General features: G+C 28.5%; 3 protein-coding genes and 2 pseudogenes across 6 annotated transcripts in view; 3 read left to right on the plus strand and 2 right to left on the minus strand.

Annotated features, from left to right (window-relative positions):
- The window catches only part of LOC145187981 (uncharacterized), a 433,414-nt gene that overhangs the window by 288,200 nt on the left and 125,003 nt on the right, over positions 1 to 20,211 (minus strand). The gene's annotated exons all lie outside the window — the stretch shown is intronic.
- On the plus strand, positions 88 to 4,801 carry LOC149893108 (uncharacterized; annotated as a pseudogene). Its single transcript, XR_016453523.1, has 9 exons — positions 88 to 158; positions 248 to 270; positions 355 to 378; positions 467 to 490; positions 2,173 to 3,174; positions 3,301 to 3,433; positions 3,747 to 3,883; positions 4,120 to 4,267; positions 4,447 to 4,801. The product of XR_016453523.1 is annotated as an uncharacterized LOC149893108 (transcript).
- LOC149893109 (uncharacterized) lies at positions 4,901 to 6,564 on the minus strand (annotated as a pseudogene).
- On the plus strand, positions 7,606 to 15,415 carry LOC145187434 (mitogen-activated protein kinase 1-like). Of its 3 annotated transcripts, XM_090091143.1 has the most exons (3): positions 7,606 to 7,891; positions 10,312 to 11,248; positions 14,305 to 15,415. In XM_090091143.1, exons 2-3 carry the CDS (start codon positions 10,405 to 10,407, stop codon positions 15,135 to 15,137), a joined length of 1,677 nt encoding a protein of 558 aa, XP_089947269.1. In that variant the 5' UTR covers positions 7,606 to 7,891; positions 10,312 to 10,404; the 3' UTR covers positions 15,138 to 15,415. The 3 variants fall into 3 exon arrangements, 2 of the variants coding, with proteins under 2 accessions (XP_089947269.1, XP_079919954.2); XM_080063828.2 differs by lacking the exon at positions 7,606 to 7,891 and having other exon boundaries at positions 10,024 to 11,248; XR_016453540.1 differs by lacking the exon at positions 7,606 to 7,891 and having other exon boundaries at positions 10,252 to 11,924; positions 13,853 to 15,415.
- Positions 19,451 to 20,211, plus strand: part of LOC149893110 (uncharacterized) — a 4,903-nt gene continuing 4,142 nt past the window's right edge. Inside the window, exons 1-3 of the mRNA XM_090091279.1 lie at positions 19,451 to 19,454; positions 19,579 to 19,602; positions 19,862 to 19,902. Of these exons, the coding sequence (XP_089947405.1) occupies positions 19,451 to 19,454; positions 19,579 to 19,602; positions 19,862 to 19,902 (69 nt within the window). The remainder of the gene's footprint in view (positions 19,455 to 19,578; positions 19,603 to 19,861; positions 19,903 to 20,211) is intronic.

The following is a 20,211-nucleotide window of genomic DNA, read 5'->3' on the forward strand; positions in this document are numbered from 1 at the left end:
TATTACAACTTTTTAACCTTAGGACCATCTTCATCTGGTACGATTGGTAAGTTTTAAAATTTTTACTTTCTATTTGTGTATGCCTTTTTTTATCAATTGCTATATTTTTCTTTTTTAAACTTTTTTTACCTTGGCTTCATTGTCCTCTACATCAAGTGGTATGTCTAAATAATATTACTTGTTAATATGCGTATCCATTATTCATCATTTGCTGTATTAATTTTTTATTACAACTTTTTAACCTTAGGACCGTGTACATATTCTACGATGGTGAGTTTTAAAAATTTTACCTTCTAATTGTGCATGCATTTTTTATCAATTGCAATTTTTCTTATTACAACTTTTTAATCTTAGTTTCATGTTCATCTGCAATAACTGGTATGTCAAAAAACTATTACTTTTTAATATGTGTGCGCATTTCTCAGCAATTACAATATCTTTAAATGACAACTTTTTATACCTTTAGTTCCACCTGCTCAACCTTCTGCTGGTAAATTTATGTATTAAAAATGTATCTGAATGGTTATCAAATTTTTATTATTTCTATTAATATACACTGTTTAATACATTTATATTGTGCTCTCATTTGAATTCTCATAAAAGGAAAATCACTAGCAGTATTAAAATTTTTACTCTTATTAAAAATTTGTTTACCTTTCAGTGATTTATTAGTCAATAATTTTATACATTTAGATAAACTTTAACAAGTAAAAAATTTGTATTAAGTGTTACATAATGCCATTTGTTACTAATATAAATATTATTTATTTGCTTTTAGAGCTGTTTATTTGCTTTCTCTCTGTTTAAGACAGCATTTTAACATTTTTTGTGAAAATTGTTATTAAATTTTTTTTTCAGGTTTATGGCGGCAGGGGGAGGGGCGGCATACGCCCCCTCCAAAAAAGGCAATTTTATACACCACTAGTTACTATTTTTCAAAGAATTAAAATATTATTTTTTTTTTTTTATAATTTACTCATTTTAGTAAATATTACAATATTTAAAAGAATGAAATTTTGATAGGGTGTGTTAAACCTTACCCACAACCTAACACCCAACTTTAAGATTGACCTGTTATACTCGCTAGTGATGTAGAATAAAATAATACCAACATGTTATTCATAAATATTATCAGTTTCATAAAAAAAACACTCTTTTATGGAGAAAAAGTGTTTTTTTGTGAGGTGTTAGTGATGGATTAGCACCCCCTCTGGAGCCCTTGATGCGCCATTTACCTAGAAAAACGTTTAAAATTAAAGTCCATTTTTACACCTATTTTTTGATACCAAGTTATAGATTTTTGAATAAGAATTGATAAAGTTATAACAATTTATGTAAAAAAAAAAAATTTTTTGACCACAGTTTTATCAAGAAACCCATATATCGAAAATTTGCTACTAAAAATGTCATAACTTTTTATAGAATTGTCCGATTTTTGTAATTTTTTCACCTTTGAAATACTGTATTTGAGGGCTTTCTAATGATATATAACATTCTAGTATTTGAATAATTTAAAAAAATCAGTCCACGTACCTAAAAATATTTAGTCAAAACTATGTAGAATTTGTAACTAGTTACTTTAGTAAACAATAAACAAACAAAAAAGAAAATTTAATTTAATAAAAGTTATTATTTAACGAGTTCATTGAGTTTTTTAATTGGCTAACACTGATTGTGTCTATTGTTAACAATAACATTAATGTATAATACAATATATTGTATTGTTAACAATTTGAATAATCAAAAAAAGTAACATATTACTTGTTTTTGATTATTTAAATTATTAACTGTGATTTGTTTTTGATTGTCCATTTTGCAAATTCTTTTGGTAAATTTACTTGTAATATTTGAAAATTTTGAAATTAATTTTTTTTAATGTTAAATTTCAAAAATCTACAATAAGAATAATAACCTCTTTAAAAAAAAGGAGAAGCTTCAGCTATAAAGTTTTATTATTAGAATTTAAAAATTGTCTATAAAAGCTACAAACATTGTGTTTTAATAAGTTAAGATTCTTAGTTTTTTAATTGATGTCTAATTGTCAAATATTTATTCTACACTTGTGTAAATGATTTTGAGATTACATTTTATTTTTTTGATTTTAACACTATACACAGTTAGTAGTAGAAACCTAAAAAATATGTCTATATTTAGATGCTAGTCTATATTTAGATGCTAGTCACAAAGCGGAAGAAGAGAAGAGAAGAACATGGACTGTTAATTTTATGTGTTTGGCAAATATGTTTGCTACTTAAATTCCTACTACTGACCAAAAAATAATTTTACAAAAAGCAGGCCTTGGGTGTAGAAAAATAAAGCTTGAAATAAATGACAATGAAGAAGCTGTTTACAGTAAAATTGTTGAAAATTTTCCGCAAGTTAAAGAATCTGGTGAAATTGAATTAATGGCTTGTTTAGCAAATTCTCGAGATTTAATATTATTAAACTGTAGTCTTGCTGCAAAAGAAATTAAGTTAAGTATGGGCAGAGGCCAAGGAAAAGTGTATATTAGACCAATACTAAAATCTTTGTCAACTAAATCAATAAATGAAGAACTTATAGTTACTTTAAAGAACAAGTGTTTAAGTTGTGGGAAGGAATTTCTCTTAAATGAGTTAAGAAGTCACATACAGATTTGCTTTAATGTTAGCAGTGACGAAAATGATGATGTTTTTGAACTTCCTCTGTTTTCTCCATTCAAAGACAATGACAATTGTAATAGTTCAAATAATAATTTTACACAACAAAATTGTTTTTCAATCCAACCTTTACCCCAGTATGAGCTGCCAGAATATGAATCACGAAATGTGAATTTATTTTTACCCATTTTGGAATCTAATAAAGACATGAATGAGAGTGATCTATCTATTTCTTCAATAAACTGTAATAAAAATGTAGATATTTTTAAAGAAGATTTAGATACAAAGATAGAGAATATTATCCAATACTGTCAGGAGAAAAATATTTTGGAAAATCCTGTTGAAATATTGCGATATATGCAAAAAAAAGTTGATCACTGGAAGGCCTTTTGAAATCAAAGACCTTGCTGTTTGTCCAGATGGAGAGACATCTTTTATTCTTGTTGATCGTTCAAATATATTGACGACTGCGTTTGAAGAGTTACTGGATATTAAAAATAAATTGATTACTTTGGAAGTACAATTTTATAATGAGGTAACTCTTAAAAAATTAACTATATCATTAAAAATGATTACATTTGTATAATAAAATAGTTTGTTTTTGATGATTTGTTTAAATAACTAGAACAACAATTTTTTAAACATTTGTTCATAAAATAAGGATGCTAAAGATTTTGGAGGTCCCAGGAAAGAGTTCTTTGAAATTATTTTACGAAAGATTAGGGAAAAATATTTTGACAATGGAATACTCGATACATTCCCTGAAGATTATTATGCAGTTGGTTTAGTATTTGGTACAGCTTTAATTATTCTAGCATTATTTATTCGTTTATTTATAAATTTATGTATAAACTATGTATGTGTAACATGTATTTAAATTTTTATAAAACTAAAAATAATATTTGAATTTAATTCATCAACAATTTTTTCTACAACTTTAGAATTAATTGCATGCATATAGACAATAGTTTGTCTATATGCATTCAATTATGAATGAGTTATATAACAGTTATATAGTTTGAATTATATAGATATATAACATTTATATATTTTGAATAATTAAAAAAAGATGTTGTATAACTTTTTTGTATTATTTTTTCATTACAGGTTTTTCTATATTGCAGAATGGTAAACTCCCAAAATTTCTATGCAAAGTCACATTAGATGAGATTTTTTATGCAACTGCGCCGAAACCCTGCTATAATGAAATGCGATCTGCCTTTAAAGAGTTTGGAATATACCAAGTAAGAAACAGGCTACATTGACTTGTTTTGCTATAGCAAAACAATCAATAACATTGCTATTTAATATTATGATGTTTTACATCTTATAATAAGATCCCAAATTTTGTTATTGTACTTAAAATTTATATATATATATATATATATATATATATATATATATATATATATATATATATATATATATATATATATATATATATATATATATACATATATATCTACTGGCCATCTTGCAGCTTTTTAATTCATGTGATGTAGAAAAACTGACATTCAAGCGATTGTCAACACTTTTAAAGCCATCATTTGCAGAAATAGGATCAAATGATTATGTGTTTCAATTTAAAATATATGCTAAGTTTAACAAGTACCTTCGAGAAGCTGCTTGTAAGTATTTTAGTATATTTTGGTTATTATTTTAATATCGATTAGTTTATGCTGGTCAGTATATTAATATGTATACATTTTTAATACAAGTTTTAAATATTTTTAAATAATAATTAGGTAATTCATTGTTATATATTCATTGTGCAAATTGCACTTCATTTATTAAATTTTTTTTTAAGCTGGTAGAAGAAATGGCGTTAGTTTAGAAAGGGTATTACAATTTGTGACTGGGGCAGAAGCAGAACCTGTCTTAGGATATGAACTCCATCCATCCATTTATTGGTGCTGAAAATGGTTGGATTCTGACTTCAAATACATGTTCCAGTGTATTGAATCTACCAAGGCCTTGCATCGAAAATAAGATACCTTTAGAAGAAAAATTATTTCGACTTTATGATTATGCATTCAATAATGCCTTTTTTGGCATGTTGTAAACTTTTTTGTTTTAAACCAAAAATGTTTTAAGTGTTAATTTTTTTCTTTGTCTAGCTTTATAACTTTAAATTGTTTTGAAAAAATTAAAAATGTTATGTAGTTTTCCTAGTTTTGTAAATTTTCAAATTGGTCGGCTATCAAGTGGGTTAATATTCAAAAAAAAAATTAAAAATTTGTATTTGATTAGGTTTAACATAATTATTTATAAAATAGTTTAACTATATCTCTAGCTCTTGTATACATAGTTATACCAGAGTCAATGTCGAATAATGATTTAGGGACTTTATCTAGTTCCAAGTATAACAGTGCTTGGCCTATATCGGGTGCTTTAAATATCGGACGTTCATCAGAATTGAAATATTCATGAAGAATTCCTTCCGTGCCGTAGTTTTCAAACTCGTTAATGTTAAGCTCAAGACTCATTGGATTATTGAGTTGTCCACTCACCCGAAGTTTTAAGGGTGATGTCTTAATCGTCCGCATACGATGGTTTGCCCAAGCGTGTCTCCATATATCAAGTTTATCATTAATTTTTTCAAGAAAAACGTGTAATGCGAACAAATCTTCTGCATTGGAAGGATCGAGTATGTAACTGTCTTCCATGTAATAAAATAGCTCATAATAGTAGCATAATACACCAGAAAAAACGTCTCTCCACTATCTTTCTATTCTTTGATTATGAGTACTCTTACCCAGTGGCGTATCTAGGGTAGGGCAGATAGGGCACGTGCCATGGGCGCCAGCCTGAAAGGGGCGCAAAAGAGGCTTGGTTGCGATACAATAAGCGAGAATTATATAAAATAAATTAAGAAATAATATATCATATAAAAAAATATATTATATAAAATAAAGTTTGTGTCATCATTTATTAAAAAACTATAATTAAGCACTTTATGTGGGGGAAGAGGGGCGCGAGATCGGTGTTTGCCCCAGGCGCTATTTACCCTAGGTATGCCACTGCTCTTACCGGTTAACATACTTCCTCTACATTCTCCGCGATTTGCAATCATGTAATCTGCAATAAGTACATTTTCCATACCTTTGTCTGATCTGACTCTACTTGGCAAGCCAAATTCATTAACACCCTTTAAAAAGCAATTAAATACTGTGTTAGCTTTGTTGTTGGTTGAACACTCAAGGGCAACTGGCAAACGACTAAAACCATCTATAACTCCTGTTATTATAAAATACCAACGTACTAACTTATGATTCGTATCAACATGGCATAGATGATTTGGCCCTTTTACAATGTAGATTCTGCGATGAAGACTGTTTTTCCTTCGCTCTCGGTTTCCTAAATCGTCTACTCTTAATATTGATTTTCGCAATACTGATCTTCGGACACTTATGCCTTGACCTTTTAATATTTGGTTAAGCATTCTTTCTCCACATTTTGGAAACTCGTTTATTAATAAAGCTACTCGCGAATCAAGATCATCATTTGTAATATTAGAAAAATTATACTTTTTGAGATTGTAATCGTTCATTCGACGGTAAATAGTTCTCTCAGCGACATTTAGAAGTCTGGAAATGTCTTTAATTGTAAAATCTTCTTCTAAGAGATTCTCTAACACATAACTAGGTATTTCAAACTTTAAAGGTCCTCCACGTTCACTTTATTATATTAAGTGAACGTGGAGGACCTTTAAAGTTTGATATTTATTAAGTATTTTCGTATTATAGATTGAACATTTAACTTTTAATTCCATTACTTTTTGTTTGTTTGATACACCTAATACTTCAAAGTCTCTCAAAGACAACTTTAAAATCAGATCAATAGTTCTATTTTCCCGTTGAAAGTTTGTAATCAGATGAGAAAGTCCAAGATCTTGCATTACTCTTTTTAGCTGATGGTCTGCCATTTTATAAATTATACGTGTAATCTATAAAGTATTATAACTTTATAAAACAGTGATCATATCATATAATGATGTAAGCACATTATATAATGTAGTAGCACATCATATAATGCTTTAGCACATCATATAATGTAGTGAGCACATCATATAATGTAGTGAGCACATCATATAATGTAGTGAGCACATCATATAATATAGTTAGCGCAGCGTATAATATAGTTAGCGCAGCGTATAATGTAGTTAGCGCAGCGTGTAATGTAGTTAGCGCAGCATATAAAGTAGTTAGCGCAGCGTATAATGTAATCACCACATCGTATAATGCAATGAGTGCATCATATAATGAACTGAACGCACTTAAGGCAGCTTTGGCGTTCCATAAAGCCACATATTTTTTAAAAGCATATTAGCAAGAACAATAATTGTGGTATCCTATATTCTATAACTGTAATAAGTAATTAGTCTAAAACAATCTAAAATTATACAATCTTAAAATTTAAAATTTAAATTTCTTTATATAAATGATTATTTAAAAAGTAAATATCAACAATATAAATGATAAAATAATTAAATATCAACAAAATAAAAACAAAATAAAAACAAAAAACAAAAATATTAAACAAAAACGTATTAAAAAAATAACCACTTATAAATTTATCTACTTTTTTATAATTATTTTTAAGAACTTTTAGCCTCTGCGAGCGAGAGCTCTGAAAACGAAAATTAAAAATTATTTTACGCCGCTTAACTGCTGGACTACTTAACTAATGACTAATATAAGAAGGTTCCACAAAAAAATAAAATCGAAGAAATAAAAAAGCATTATAAGCACATTACGAGATACAACTATTCAATGGATTCTATATAGAGCAAATTATTGTTTAATGAAAATTTTAAAGCTTATAGCAGGAATTTACGAAACGTTGTCTTGTTTCTCATAATGGCGCATTTTTGCATCACTTTTTGTTTCTAAATACGGATGTTATAATAAGGTAGTAAATATAAGTTTCGGCCACTATTTATCTTTAAACGAACCAAACAGAAAACAACCAGAAAGTTTTGACTTTTAAAGAAGGATGAAGCGATTATCTCAAGCGTGTGTACTACTTGTTATTTACTCAAAATGCTGACATTTTAATAAATTTCCAGTTTGTCCAGCATTAGAAATCAACGTTTGAAAAGAATACTTGCCATATTTCAAAGTTTGTCTGCTGCAGGGTTTATCCGAAGAGGCCTTTGCAAAAATAGGTCAAAGGTAATTAAAAAGCTGAAATCGAAAATTGTGCAAGCACATTTTAAGAAATTTCCGAAAAGAGAAAACTACTATTCTCAGGTTGGTAATCTTAATTGATGTTGTTTATACCAGATTTTTAAGTCTTCATATGTATATGTTTAATAGTATCTAGAAAAAGCAAAAACGAAAGGTAAAAATCAAGTTTCAGATTACAGTTATAACCACAATTATGAATTTAGTTTTAAATTCTTCTCTTACTACAATGTCATTGGCATACAGCATGCTCATTCTACACTGTTTGCATGATATTTTACCTTTGACAACTGATAACTTCTAACTTGAAAGTTTACAATATGTCTGAATGTGCACACATATATTTCTGGTCATAAAATATTGCAGGAAGAAGAGCTTAATATATCTTATTTCTAATGAAGTTAGCAGAAAAAAATCACTTGTAGTTTAAAATTCTGGGCGTTTTTTTAATCTGTTGAATGCAACTTTCTTGTGACAGTATTTACATACCTGCCAAGTGATAGGAAGATTGGACTTATTGAAAACCAAAAGATAAGTGTACAATATACCAGAAGTATTTATGTAAGTAAAAGCTATTAGATTTCCATGATGATATGTGAATGTGATACACATCAAAGAGTTTACTTTGTACTAAAGATATAATTGCACACATAATTCAGATGAAGCATGGAAAGAAATATGCCAATAAAAGGAATCCAACTCTAAAATTGTCTTACTAAATGAATTGAGTTATCTTTCAAAGCTGTAAAATTAATAGATCCGAAAATAATTCTTGAATTTTTTTAAGCTTAATAGATACACCTTAAAGTAACTTAGCTGAATCAGAAGAACCTCAAGCTAATAAAAAAGATGAGAATAACCAAATATATGATGGTGTATCTAACAACTTTTGTAAACAATTCCACTAATTTTCACTATGTGTGTTAATACCAGTTTTTTCTTATAGCATAGCATACCTACTTAAAACCCTTTATACCATATATACTATTATTATATGATTTTTTTAACTAATAAATTTTTCAAAATTATTTTTCTTAAATAATTAAATAATAGTAATAATAAAAAATGTTTTGGTCGAGTTTCACTTGGTTATATACTTTAAATTATTTATAATCACATCACCGTCCTAAGATTAATGTTAAAAAACAAATATGAACTAAATAAACAAAAACTTTCTTGTTCTTTACAAAAAAAAAAAAACTACAAAATTAATACTAAAATTTTAAAACAATTTTGTCGCTGTTTAAATATTTCTGATTTTCTGATGTAATCACAAAGATATTTTCGTAGCATAATTTTTATATTTTCACAAAATTTGTTGTTTTATTAAACACCTAGACGTTGTATTATGCCAGAAAATTCATAAAACTTTTAAAACGCTAATTCAGTAGAAAACAACGAAAAAAGAAAAGTCAGATTTATAAATTCAAGTTGTCGATTCAGAAGATTGGAGTGATGCTTCCTATTCCGTTGTCAAAAATTATTTTCGTAGTGTTATTTTTATTTATTGAAATACGGAGCATTAAAACTAATTACTGATAATATTTTAGGAAGAAAAAAAAATTTTGAAAAACTTTTTTTTGTTTTTTTTTTGTTGTTGTTTTGTTTTTGCTACTGCCAATATTCTCTAGTGCATAGCAAGTTTTTAGTAAATAATGTCGAAAAGCACCATGCCGACACAGTGTATCTATTTTGCCGCTTAAGCTTAAAATTAAAGTTGGTAAAATTAAAAATTTAAATACGCTGATAAAATGTTTGAAATTTTTATCTATTAAGAGAACGGATTGTTTTTTGAATTCGCTAAGCCAGAGAATTAGATAAAATCACGGAATTAGAGGAATTAGCGCGGTAGTTCTCTTGAAACATCGTTTTAAAAGTTTAAAGGATTCAAGGCAAACAAATAATAAGATTTTGTTTAAAAAGGACTTTACAGGAAATACTAGTAAAATATAATTATAAAAGATATAATTATTATTAGTATATACAATAGAACACTTTCAGGAAATCGCACATTACTGACATACTGAGCATAACTAAAATAGAACAAAAATTTCCATTTCATGACGTGTAAGCACGTTCTTTAAACATGAGTGTAAAACGGGTGTTTTAAAAAATTGTTAAGTATTTACTTAAAATATATATATACATATTTTTGATGTTAAAATAAATAAAATTAAAAAAATCTAATAAAAGATGTTCAATTGTTATCATTTAATAAGTTTTTTAGACAAATTATTTGCTATTTTTAAAAGTCCGACAAATAAAGCTACCCCCGTTTTATTGTCTAAACGTTAATGTTACGAAATACTTTAATGTTTCGTAACCTTAAATTTCAGTTTTGTTGAATGATGTATTCAAAAAATTTTCGACCAATCAAATAAGCTGATAAAGTTCTTGCATTAAAAGTCGAAATCTTTTAGCCAATCAGTACGAATTATTTTATCAGGAAAAATTGTAAACTTTTTGTGAATGTGGTTTATTTTTAGCTTGCAAAAAAAGTAAAAAAACTTCAGACGAGTCGAAAGTACACTAAAGTATAGTATAAACTTACGGTTGCGGTAAAATTTTTAACTTCAAGAATGCCATCAGATTGTAAGAGTACAAGTTCTTTATGTGATTTAAGTTTGAATTTTTCTAGTTTAAAAGTAATTTCTGGAAATGGAAATAGTGTTGTTTTATCTGGAGTAGACAATTCAATGCTGAACGGAACTTCATGTAATAATATTAATGCTGCAGTTGCCCTTAAAAGACTATCTCTTGTAGGAAAGGGCCATTGCCGTATTGCCCTAAGAGAACTACGTGTTTTGAAACGACTATCGCATGAAAATATTATAAAGACTTTGAAAATAATTGACTCAAATGGTAAAACTCTAGACCCTTATGTAGAAACTTTTAGCGGAATTGACTCTGTTTACGTAGTTGAAGAACTTTTAGATTCAGACTTACAAAAAATTATTGAACGAAATGGAAAACTATCGGTTGAAACATGTAAGATATTTTTGTATCAGCTTCTGCGAGGTTTGAAATATATTCACTCTGCGAACGTTGTTCACAGAGATATTAAACCTGGCAACCTTTTTGTAAAAACTGATGATTTGACTTTAAAAGTTGGTGACTATGGCTTGGCGCGTGTTTTTGATAATAGGTATAAACATAAAGGATATTTAACTGCTTTAGTTTCTACAAGATATTACCGAGCCCCTGAAGTTATTCTTAAGACTGGCGATTACTCTTATCCTATAGACATTTGGAGTGCCGGCTGTGTGTTCGGAGAAATGTTATTAGGAAAAGTATTATTTCCAGGGGAAAATGATTTCGATCAAATAAATTGTATCTGTAGAGTTTTTGGTATAAAAGTTGAAAATGCTTTCGACCAGGATTCCTTGTTTCCAGATCAACTTTTTAAAGGATTTTCTTGTGATGGTAAGTTTAATCTTTTATGTAGACTTTTTTGTGTATTTTTATTTTTGTTGAAAAAACTTGATAAGTATGGGACAATAAGAATTAAAAAACAGTGGTGTAACTTTGGAAATAATCATTGCTAAGAAGGTTTTTTTATTTGATTGCTATTGACGAATAGTATTACTAAATTAGTAATTTTTTGAAAAGGAATTCTAAATAAAGAATATTCAAACATTTTATTTATGCGAAATACAAAAGTTTAAAAATTCATTCATACCAAAAAAATATTATTTATTAAATTTAAGAAAGACCATTCGAATGACTTTGCTGTTTCTTTTCCGGTAGTCATGGTAACAATACATTGACTCATTCACGTCATTTTTCAAATATTTTCTTTTGTTCTTTTGTTTTTTTTCTTACACCTGTTGTTTTTTTGTTTCTTACACCTAATAATACTGAATTTTCATAAAGAAAATAACAACAAAGAATTATCTCTGAGTCATAATGATAAAGCCAACGGAAAAATTTGTCATTTTTTCATGATTTAAGAATTTTTAAACCCGAAAGATTAACGAAAACAACATTTACTTTGCATTAATGTTGTGATAGCTTTAGTAAATATTAGTTTATCCAGTTTTCTTACTTGAATTGAAATGGTCAATAATTTTCTTAATAAAATTTATTGATAGCAATTAGAGTGCGCCAAGTTCCCGTATTTACGGGAACTACGGGAGCGGGATCCTGTTCCTGCTTTTGGTATTTAAAATACGGGAACGGGATCCTGTTCCCGTAATAAATAAAATACGGGAACAGGAAATTCCCGTTCCCGTTCCCGTACGTCATTCGATGTTACGGGGTTTTCCCGTAATTATTATATTATAATATATAATATATATATATTTATATATTATAATATAATATAAGAAATACGGGAAAAGCCGTATTTTTACAAGTTTCCCGCATTTTACCAAGTTTCCCGCTTTTTTACGGGATTCCCGCTATTTTATGATTTGCGCGCATATAATCCCGTTTATTTTAAGATTTTAAGATTTGTTATAAATTTGGTACTAATACTAGGAACAAACTACTATAACTATAAGGTAAATATATATAAATATTATAATAATTTAAAATTATAATTAGGTTTAAGACCTAATTATAATTTTTTTAAGTAGTTTACTGTCTTCGTTTCTTTGCTAACTTTCTTCTTTTCTTTGCTGACTTTCTTCTTTTCCTTACTAACTTTCTTCTTTTCTTTACTAACTTTCTTCTTTTCTTTACTAACTTTCTTCGTTTCTTTACTAACTTTCTTCTTTTCTTTACTAATTTCTTCGTTTCTTTACTAATTTCTTCTTTTCTTTACTAACTTTCTTCTTTTCTTTACTAACTTCTTCTTTTCTTTACTAACTTTCGTCTTTTCTTTACTAACTTTCTTCTTTTCTTTACTAACTTCTTCTTTTCTTTACTAACTTTCGTCTTTTCTTTACTAACTTCTTCTTTTCTTTACTAACTTTCTTCTTTTCTTTACTAACTTTCTTCTTTTCTTTACTAACTTTCTTCGTTTCTTTACTAACTTTCGTCTTTTCTTTACTAACTTTCTTCTTTTCTTTACTAACTTTCTTCTTTTCTTTACTAACTTTCTTCGTTTCTTTACTAATTTCTTCTTTTCTTTACTAATTTCGTCTTTTCTTTACTAATTTCTTCTTTTCTTTACTAATTTCTTCTTTTCTTTACTAACTTCTTCTTTTCTTTACTAACTTTCTTCTTTTCTTTACTAACTTTCGTCTTTTCTTTACTAACTTTCTTCTTTTCTTTACTAACTTTCTTCTTTTCTTTACTAACTTTCTTCGTTTCTTTACTAATTTTTTCTTTTCTTTACTAACTTCTTCTTTTCTTTACTAACTTTCGTCTTTTCTTTACTAATTTCTTCTTTTCTTTACTAATTTCTTCTTTTCTTTACTAACTTCTTCTTTTCTTTACTAACTTTCGTCTTTTCTTTACTAACTTCTTCTTTTCTTTACTAACTTTCGTCTTTTCTTTACTAACTTTCTTCTTTTCTTTATTAACTTTTTTCTTTTCTTTACTAATTTCTTCTTTTCTTTGCTAACTTGCGTCTTTTCTTTACTAACTTTCTTCATATCTTTGGTATCTTTCTTGTTAATTACCTTATTTTCCTTTGAATATAAGTTATTAGTTAGAATTAACCTTTTTTCCTTTTTTTTTTTTTAGGTACATAGCTTTTATTAAAACTCCCCTGTGTGTCTTCTATGTTGTAAAAATCTTCTATGTTGTTAAGTTAATAAATTTAAAAAATAAAAAAAAAAAATAAAAAAGAATCCAAAAAAAAACAAACACCTAAACCAAAATAAACCACAAAAAAAAAAAAAAAATTATATAACCAGGAAAAAAAGAGAAAAAAAAAAAGCAGGAAAAAAAACCAGGAAATATTAGACGTTCCAGGTGAAAAACGGGAACAGGAACGGGATTTTCCCGTTCCTGCTTTTTAAAATACGGGAACGGGAATTCCCGTTCCCGTTTTTTTCCAAGTCCGGGAAATGAATCCCGTTCCCGGAAATTCCCGCTTTCGTTTCCCGGAAAACGGGAATTGTCACAGCCTAATAGCAGTTATAAATGATAATTTTAATATATACAAAACGTGTGTGCACGGTTGAAATGTAAAAACTCCTTCATATAAAAATTAAGATAACGCCTGTAAAAATTTTCATTAACAAGATGAAAACTTTTTACAGGCGGGTTTATATAAGTTATATCTTATTAATGAAAGCTTTTACAAAAAGCACATAAAAGTTTTCTTGTATGTAAAATTTTAAACCTCACTCTAATAAAATTATACTCGCGCTGAGATTTCAGTTCGCCTTTAGTCAGTTGACGTTTTCAACCTTAGGGCTAAGGCCATTAAAACTTAAGAAGGCGGGTTTGATAGGCATTTATTTCTTTTTTTTTTTCTACACCAATGACTAAGTTTTAAAAAAACACCTTGCTGCAATTTAAATATTTTTGAACATTGCTTGAAACCACATATTTTTGTTGTGTTATAAAAGTTTTTTGAATTATAGCGATCGATTTACTACGTAAAATGCTCTGCATCGACCCTGATCGTCGAATATCTGCTGATCAAGCTTTGTGCCATCCATTTTTCGAAGAGTTGCATGACCCTTTGGACGAACCTATTTGCCTACAACCTTTTTACGTTGAACATGAAATCGATAATTTACCAATGAAAGTTTTGAAAGGAAAAATACTTGAAGATTCATGCATCAATCATAACGGAAAAAAAACAAATGACATTTCAGATGAGCACTTATTTAAAGATTTTGAAGAAACGTTTGTTATTGATGATATAGATTTTAAAAACAAAAATTTAAAAGGTAGCTCCATGATTGAAGATAGTGATTCTGGCACTAAAGGGCCTATTTCCAATTATATGAGAGTAGACCATAGTAAAACAATTTCTAAAGAAATAAATGAAAAAAAGGACTTTATACCAAATCTTAATGACGTTATTTCAAGAGAGACATTGTTAGATGAACCCTGGATAGATCCAGGTGTCTGCGAAAGAAAATACCACGCATCAAATAACAATTGCCTTGTTAGCAACCAACGTGTACCTTCTTTAAAAATTGTTTCGCAGCAACCGTCTTATTACTCGGGTTTCTCGCCAGTTATTGATTTAAGTGTTTATGAAACTTGTCATTTTTCGGAGAAGCATGAACGAACTTGTGTCAATAGCAAGCAACCAATCCCTAATAGAAACTTAAATGAAAAAATAATTACTAAGTTATGTGAAGAAAGTTCCCTTAGGAAATTTGATGTTGAAGAAATGATTTCTAATAGAAAACTTTCAAGTATGCCTTGTACGGCGTGGCAATCTGTACGATTTTCTATTTAAATATTTTCTTTGTTTTTATACGTTTATTAAGTTTAGTTTTTTTATTGTCAATGTTAAATTATTTATGATAACTATTTTATATTGTTTTTACTAAGTGTTTTTCACATAGAGAAGAGTTCATAGATTTTTAGAGGCAGCAAATGATAGTACAAAAGAAACTTTTTAAAAGAAATTTTTCACTATTTTCTCGTTTTACTGTCTATATTTAATACATGCATTTCACAAAAATATTGTACAAATTTCAAATTAAAACAGATAGGTCACCTCTAACTTGTTTTTAATCTTTGGTTATTTTTCGCTTTTTAGATAAAAATAGAGTAGCAAAAGATAAAAATATAAGAAATAAATTATTTAAAATGTAGTATCTTGTGTCATTTAAAGACGTACTTTAAGCTATAAGGCATGTGTTAAAATGTGTTTCTCGCAGTTCAAAATGTTTTAGGAAAAATTTGCACCAGATGAAACAAGGCAGCTCAAAATGTTTTAGGAAAAATTTGCACCAGATGAAACAATTTCCACTTATACAGTACTGTGAATATGTTTTAGACCACTTACATTTTTTCAAAAAATCCCGGAGAATTCTTCTCTAATATTTAAGTTTGTAGTTCTATATTATAAACTTATTAAAACACATGTATTTCACACAAAAATATGGAACAATAACAAACTATTTAATGTCAAACTTCATAAAAAACTCTTAATATCTACTATGTCCTCCTTTTGCCTTAATCACAGCCGATATTCGCCGGGGAATAGATTCATACAAATTAGTTATAAATTCCTGGGGTATGTTGTGCCATTCTCTTTGAAGTACTTCAAAACATTCTTCAGCATTTCGGGGAGCATGTTCGACCTTCTTTCTGTCCAGGTAATCCCATATATGCTCAATTATATTCAAATCTGGACTCTGGGGAGGCCAGGTCATCAATTGTAGTACTCCTTCCTCTGCCATTTTACTTAAATAATTTTTTGCCACTCGGGAACAATGTTTTGGGTCATTGTCCTGCTGCAGAATAAAATCATGACCTATTAGTCTCATTCCGGATGATACAGCATGGTGCCTTAGGATATCCACATAACGTTCCCCGGTGAGTCGCCCCTCTATTTTGATCAAATCACCTACTCCAGATGAAGATAAACAGCCCCAAACTTGTAAAGAGCCTCCTCCGTGTTTAACGGTAGGGTTTAAACACTCGGGCTTATAGGCTTCTCCAATTCTTCTTCGAACATATTGGCGTCTTTTTGTTCCAAAAATTTCGAATTTGGACTCATCGGTGTACAGAACCCGATTAAACTTTTCTTGGGCCCAATCTTTGTGTTGTTTCGCATATTTAAGTTGTTTTTCTTTATTACCACGCCGTAATAATGGTTTTCGAATTACAACACACCCTCTTAATCCCGATTTGAGTAGGTGTCGTCGAATACAAGAAGAGCTGACATTTTTCCCAGTTGCTGTGTTAATGTCCTTTGCCAGCTCGGTTGATGTTTTTTTCCTATTTTTTAAAGAAAGTGTTTTTAAATATTTATTGTCATCTTTTGTTAGCTTAGGAGGTCTACCACTTTTCTTTCTATTTTCAAGGGAGCCAGTTTCTCTAAACTTTTTAATGATTTCTGTAACAGCAGTCTTTGAATATCCTGTTTTGGACGAAATTTGGCGCTGCGAATAACCTTCTTCGTGAAGCACAATAACTTTTTGTCTCTCTATTAAAGATACTTTACCCATTTAATTAATCTAAAAATGCAAAACAAAACATTTAAAAATGAAAACTAATATATAATTTATCTAAAAATGCAAATTAATAACTTTGTTTAATTATTTTTAACGATTTGTCTAACTGTGTTCATAACAATTTTTTAAAAATGTACCAAAAACCCATAATTATTGTACTAAATTCATTCTATCACTGCACTTTATAATGTCAAAAACAAAAAATGAAGGAGTATGAACCCGAATCACTATAAACCAGTTTATTTTTATTTCTTATTTAGATGAACGCTTGGTCGGTAGTTATTATGACACATCGCTTTAATAAATAAACAAACAAATCCCTCATGTTCTCTCATCAATTTTGTTTATTTATTCAAAATAATATACTCTTTTAACTTTTCTTGTATATTATTAAACTTAAGTACACTTTAAAAAAATTATATAGGAAAAAAATTGTAAATACATCTAATTATGCAAGTGGTCTAAAACATATTCACAGTACTGTATCTAACTAGCGTGTTTATTTGTTTAAATCCGATAAATATCGATCAATAGCATCAATTTCTTGCTAGCAAGTTTGTTCCATCAAATAAAAAAAATCAGTAAAGCCTATTTACTGTAAATGTCTTTTGATTTACAGAAAAATTTTACATAAATTTTTATATCTATTTAGGTGTAAATTTTTAAATTAGTCTTCTAGCATGAATTAAACTATTACATTAAACGTTTTTAAATATTAAATTTTTCTAATTTAAAATTTTTTTTTTGGTTATCAAAAGTAAGATGACGGGCTTGGTGCAATTAAGTTAAAATATAGCTTTCTTTATTGTTTAGTCATCAATTCACCATTCTTTTTATAGTTTAATTATCAATACCATTCATAATCAGAATTTTCAAATAATTTTCACTTTCACTTTTGTACACGCTTAGACATCATTAATAGTTTTTCGACTTTTTTTCAATTTTTTTTTTTTTTCTTTAAGGCGGAATCTTGGAGACTATATAACGTTTTATCTTAGAAAACAATGACGAGAAAGAGACAATAAGCTTACTGACCATCTGACCATTCATCTCTCATTACTATTAAAAAACAATTTGTAGCATTAGAATCCAGTGATCAGACTTCTTGAAGCTAGCGAAGTAAAAAAATCTAAAAAACCTTATGTAAATTTTGATGATGTGCTCAAATTACATTAAACAAAACATAAATTAACTTTAAAAGCAAACAAGCAGTCTTTAATAACGCGTCATTCCACTTTTAGAGACAAGGTAAACATGGAACAGATGTCTTTCGAGGACAAGTACAGGCATTTCGAGATCTAGGATTGAACAATTCTGCAATAGCTCGAAGATTGAGTTGTTCTCGTAAGAAAGTTATTAGTGCTATCAACTTATTTAACGATACTGCTTCATTAAGCAACAAAAAACGTAAGTCTCGCGAACAAAAAACAATCTATATATAAACAATCTATATATAAAACAATCTATATATAAAACAATCTATATACAAACTATTTATACAAAGAACCTCCATGATTTTGGTAGCAAAAAGACGAAATGATAATTTTGTACAGGGTGCTAGTCAGTCGTATCGACCACTAGTACCACATGCTAGCTGTTGACCTACTAGACCACATGCTAGCTGGTGATATCGTAGTATAACAACCCACAGAACATTTTGCACTATCAAGCAGATGAATGGTTAAGGTGTTTTCCTGTTCATATCTAAACACCTGCTTCACTTTGTAGTTAGCCGTCATTCGACTGTCTGGATTCTATTCTCATTTATTCACAGAGCGAGCCAGTGCTTAAAGAGTCTGCAGCATCATATAGGGGTTAATTGCTGTCTACAAGATAATCCACATTACATTCCTCATTCCTAGGTGATATAATTGGTTGTCTTTCGATAATTTCAAGAATTTTGATGGGATAAAAAAAAAAAAGAATATGTACTACACTTTACAAATAATGATTTCTCTCGAAAGTTTTATAAGTTATATAGGTTATGAAAATGTTGTTTTATTATTGCTTTAGCTTTTTTTTAAGTTGAGATTAAAGTTTATGAAAAAATTCTGCGTCCTAATTTTAATTTTTAGGAAAAGTTACATTGAGTCATGGAAAAATACTGTTTCTTGTGATAAAGATTAATCCTTTCTTTACTGAGAAACGCTTTCTTAACTAGTAAATGCACAAAGAAATCAAATAAAGTTAAATTAAGCGTAAGTAAGAAATAATTGTTGATTTTATAGCTACTTTTCAAAAGCTATAAATTGGACACACATTGAGCCATCTCTTAAATAAAAGAAAAAAAGGCAGATGCATGTACAATTTATGGAAACACAACTCAATTCTCAGCTTTTACAACTGGAATGTTGTTGCCTTGACAACAAACTTGGAGACAAAAAAAAAAAAAAAAAAAAAAAAGAATAGTGAAACCGAAGAAAAATTGCAAATGAAAAACAACAAAATCTGAAACTGAAACATATTCAGGAGATTTTGGCATTTTCTCAAATGCAACCAATTCTCAAGATTCACTATACTTGCTGGATAGGCTAAATTAAGCGTCAATCCAATTGTTATTATCATATTCTCAATGTTTGAAATAATGTGTGAATTCCCAAAAAATCAAAGACGAACAACCCAGTTATTAAAAAAAAAGTTAGAATAAAAACCTTATAAACAAAAATGAAACGTTTTTTTCATACACAGGATAAATTTTTTGAAAAACCCAAGGTGCCAGAATATTGGTATTCATCAATACAATTATTACTAGGGGAAAGATGCCTATGATGGCATACTTAACTTTAACGTTGCTGTGAGTCATGGGTGTATTCCTTCTAGCATGCAGAATAATAATGAGCCTCAGAATTTTTACTATTTGGTTTTTTTTATAGGTTTATACCATTAAAAAAAAATACAAGTATGCCATCATAGGCAACTAACTGCTCCTATGATGGCACACTTTAAAGAAATTAGACAAACAAGAATTTTTTTTTTGTTTTTTGTTAATGGAAACACAACTTATCAAAAAAAAACAAAATTAAAAATAAATATTTGGTCTATAGGCATAGTTCACATATAAACTTTTTTCTACTTCTCTTTATGCCTGCACATAAACAATGACACTAAGATCTGCATTTTTAACAACAAATCCATGGTTCTTTAGAGCAAGACAGCGAACAAAGTTCATAACAATACAAAAACGCTGTATCAGATTCGAAATTCATTTTATTATTACTTCCTTTAATCTCCTCACTACAGTATTTTTCTTCAACAGTCGTCTTTCTTTTTGTTTTTCTAACAAATTTTTCCTTTTCTTTGTTATCTTTTTCTTTTGCCTTATCTTTTAATTCTTGATTATCCGGT

Source organism: Hydra viridissima, unplaced genomic scaffold (assembly GCF_058129835.1).
Source record: "Hydra viridissima isolate aposymbiotic clone 2 unplaced genomic scaffold, HvirCarnegie_v1 scaffold_1, whole genome shotgun sequence".
NCBI lineage: Eukaryota > Metazoa > Cnidaria > Hydrozoa > Anthoathecata > Hydridae > Hydra > Hydra viridissima.

Excerpts from the sequence above, each read along its gene's own strand:
- LOC145187434 (XM_090091143.1), top strand. The coding sequence starts at position 10,405 with ATGCCATCAGATTGTAAGAGTACAAGTTCTTTATGTGATTTAAGTTTG. Across the intron at positions 11,249-14,304 it reads TAAAGGATTTTCTTGTGATG|CGATCGATTTACTACGTAAA; the intron begins GTAAGTTTAATC and ends TTTGAATTATAG.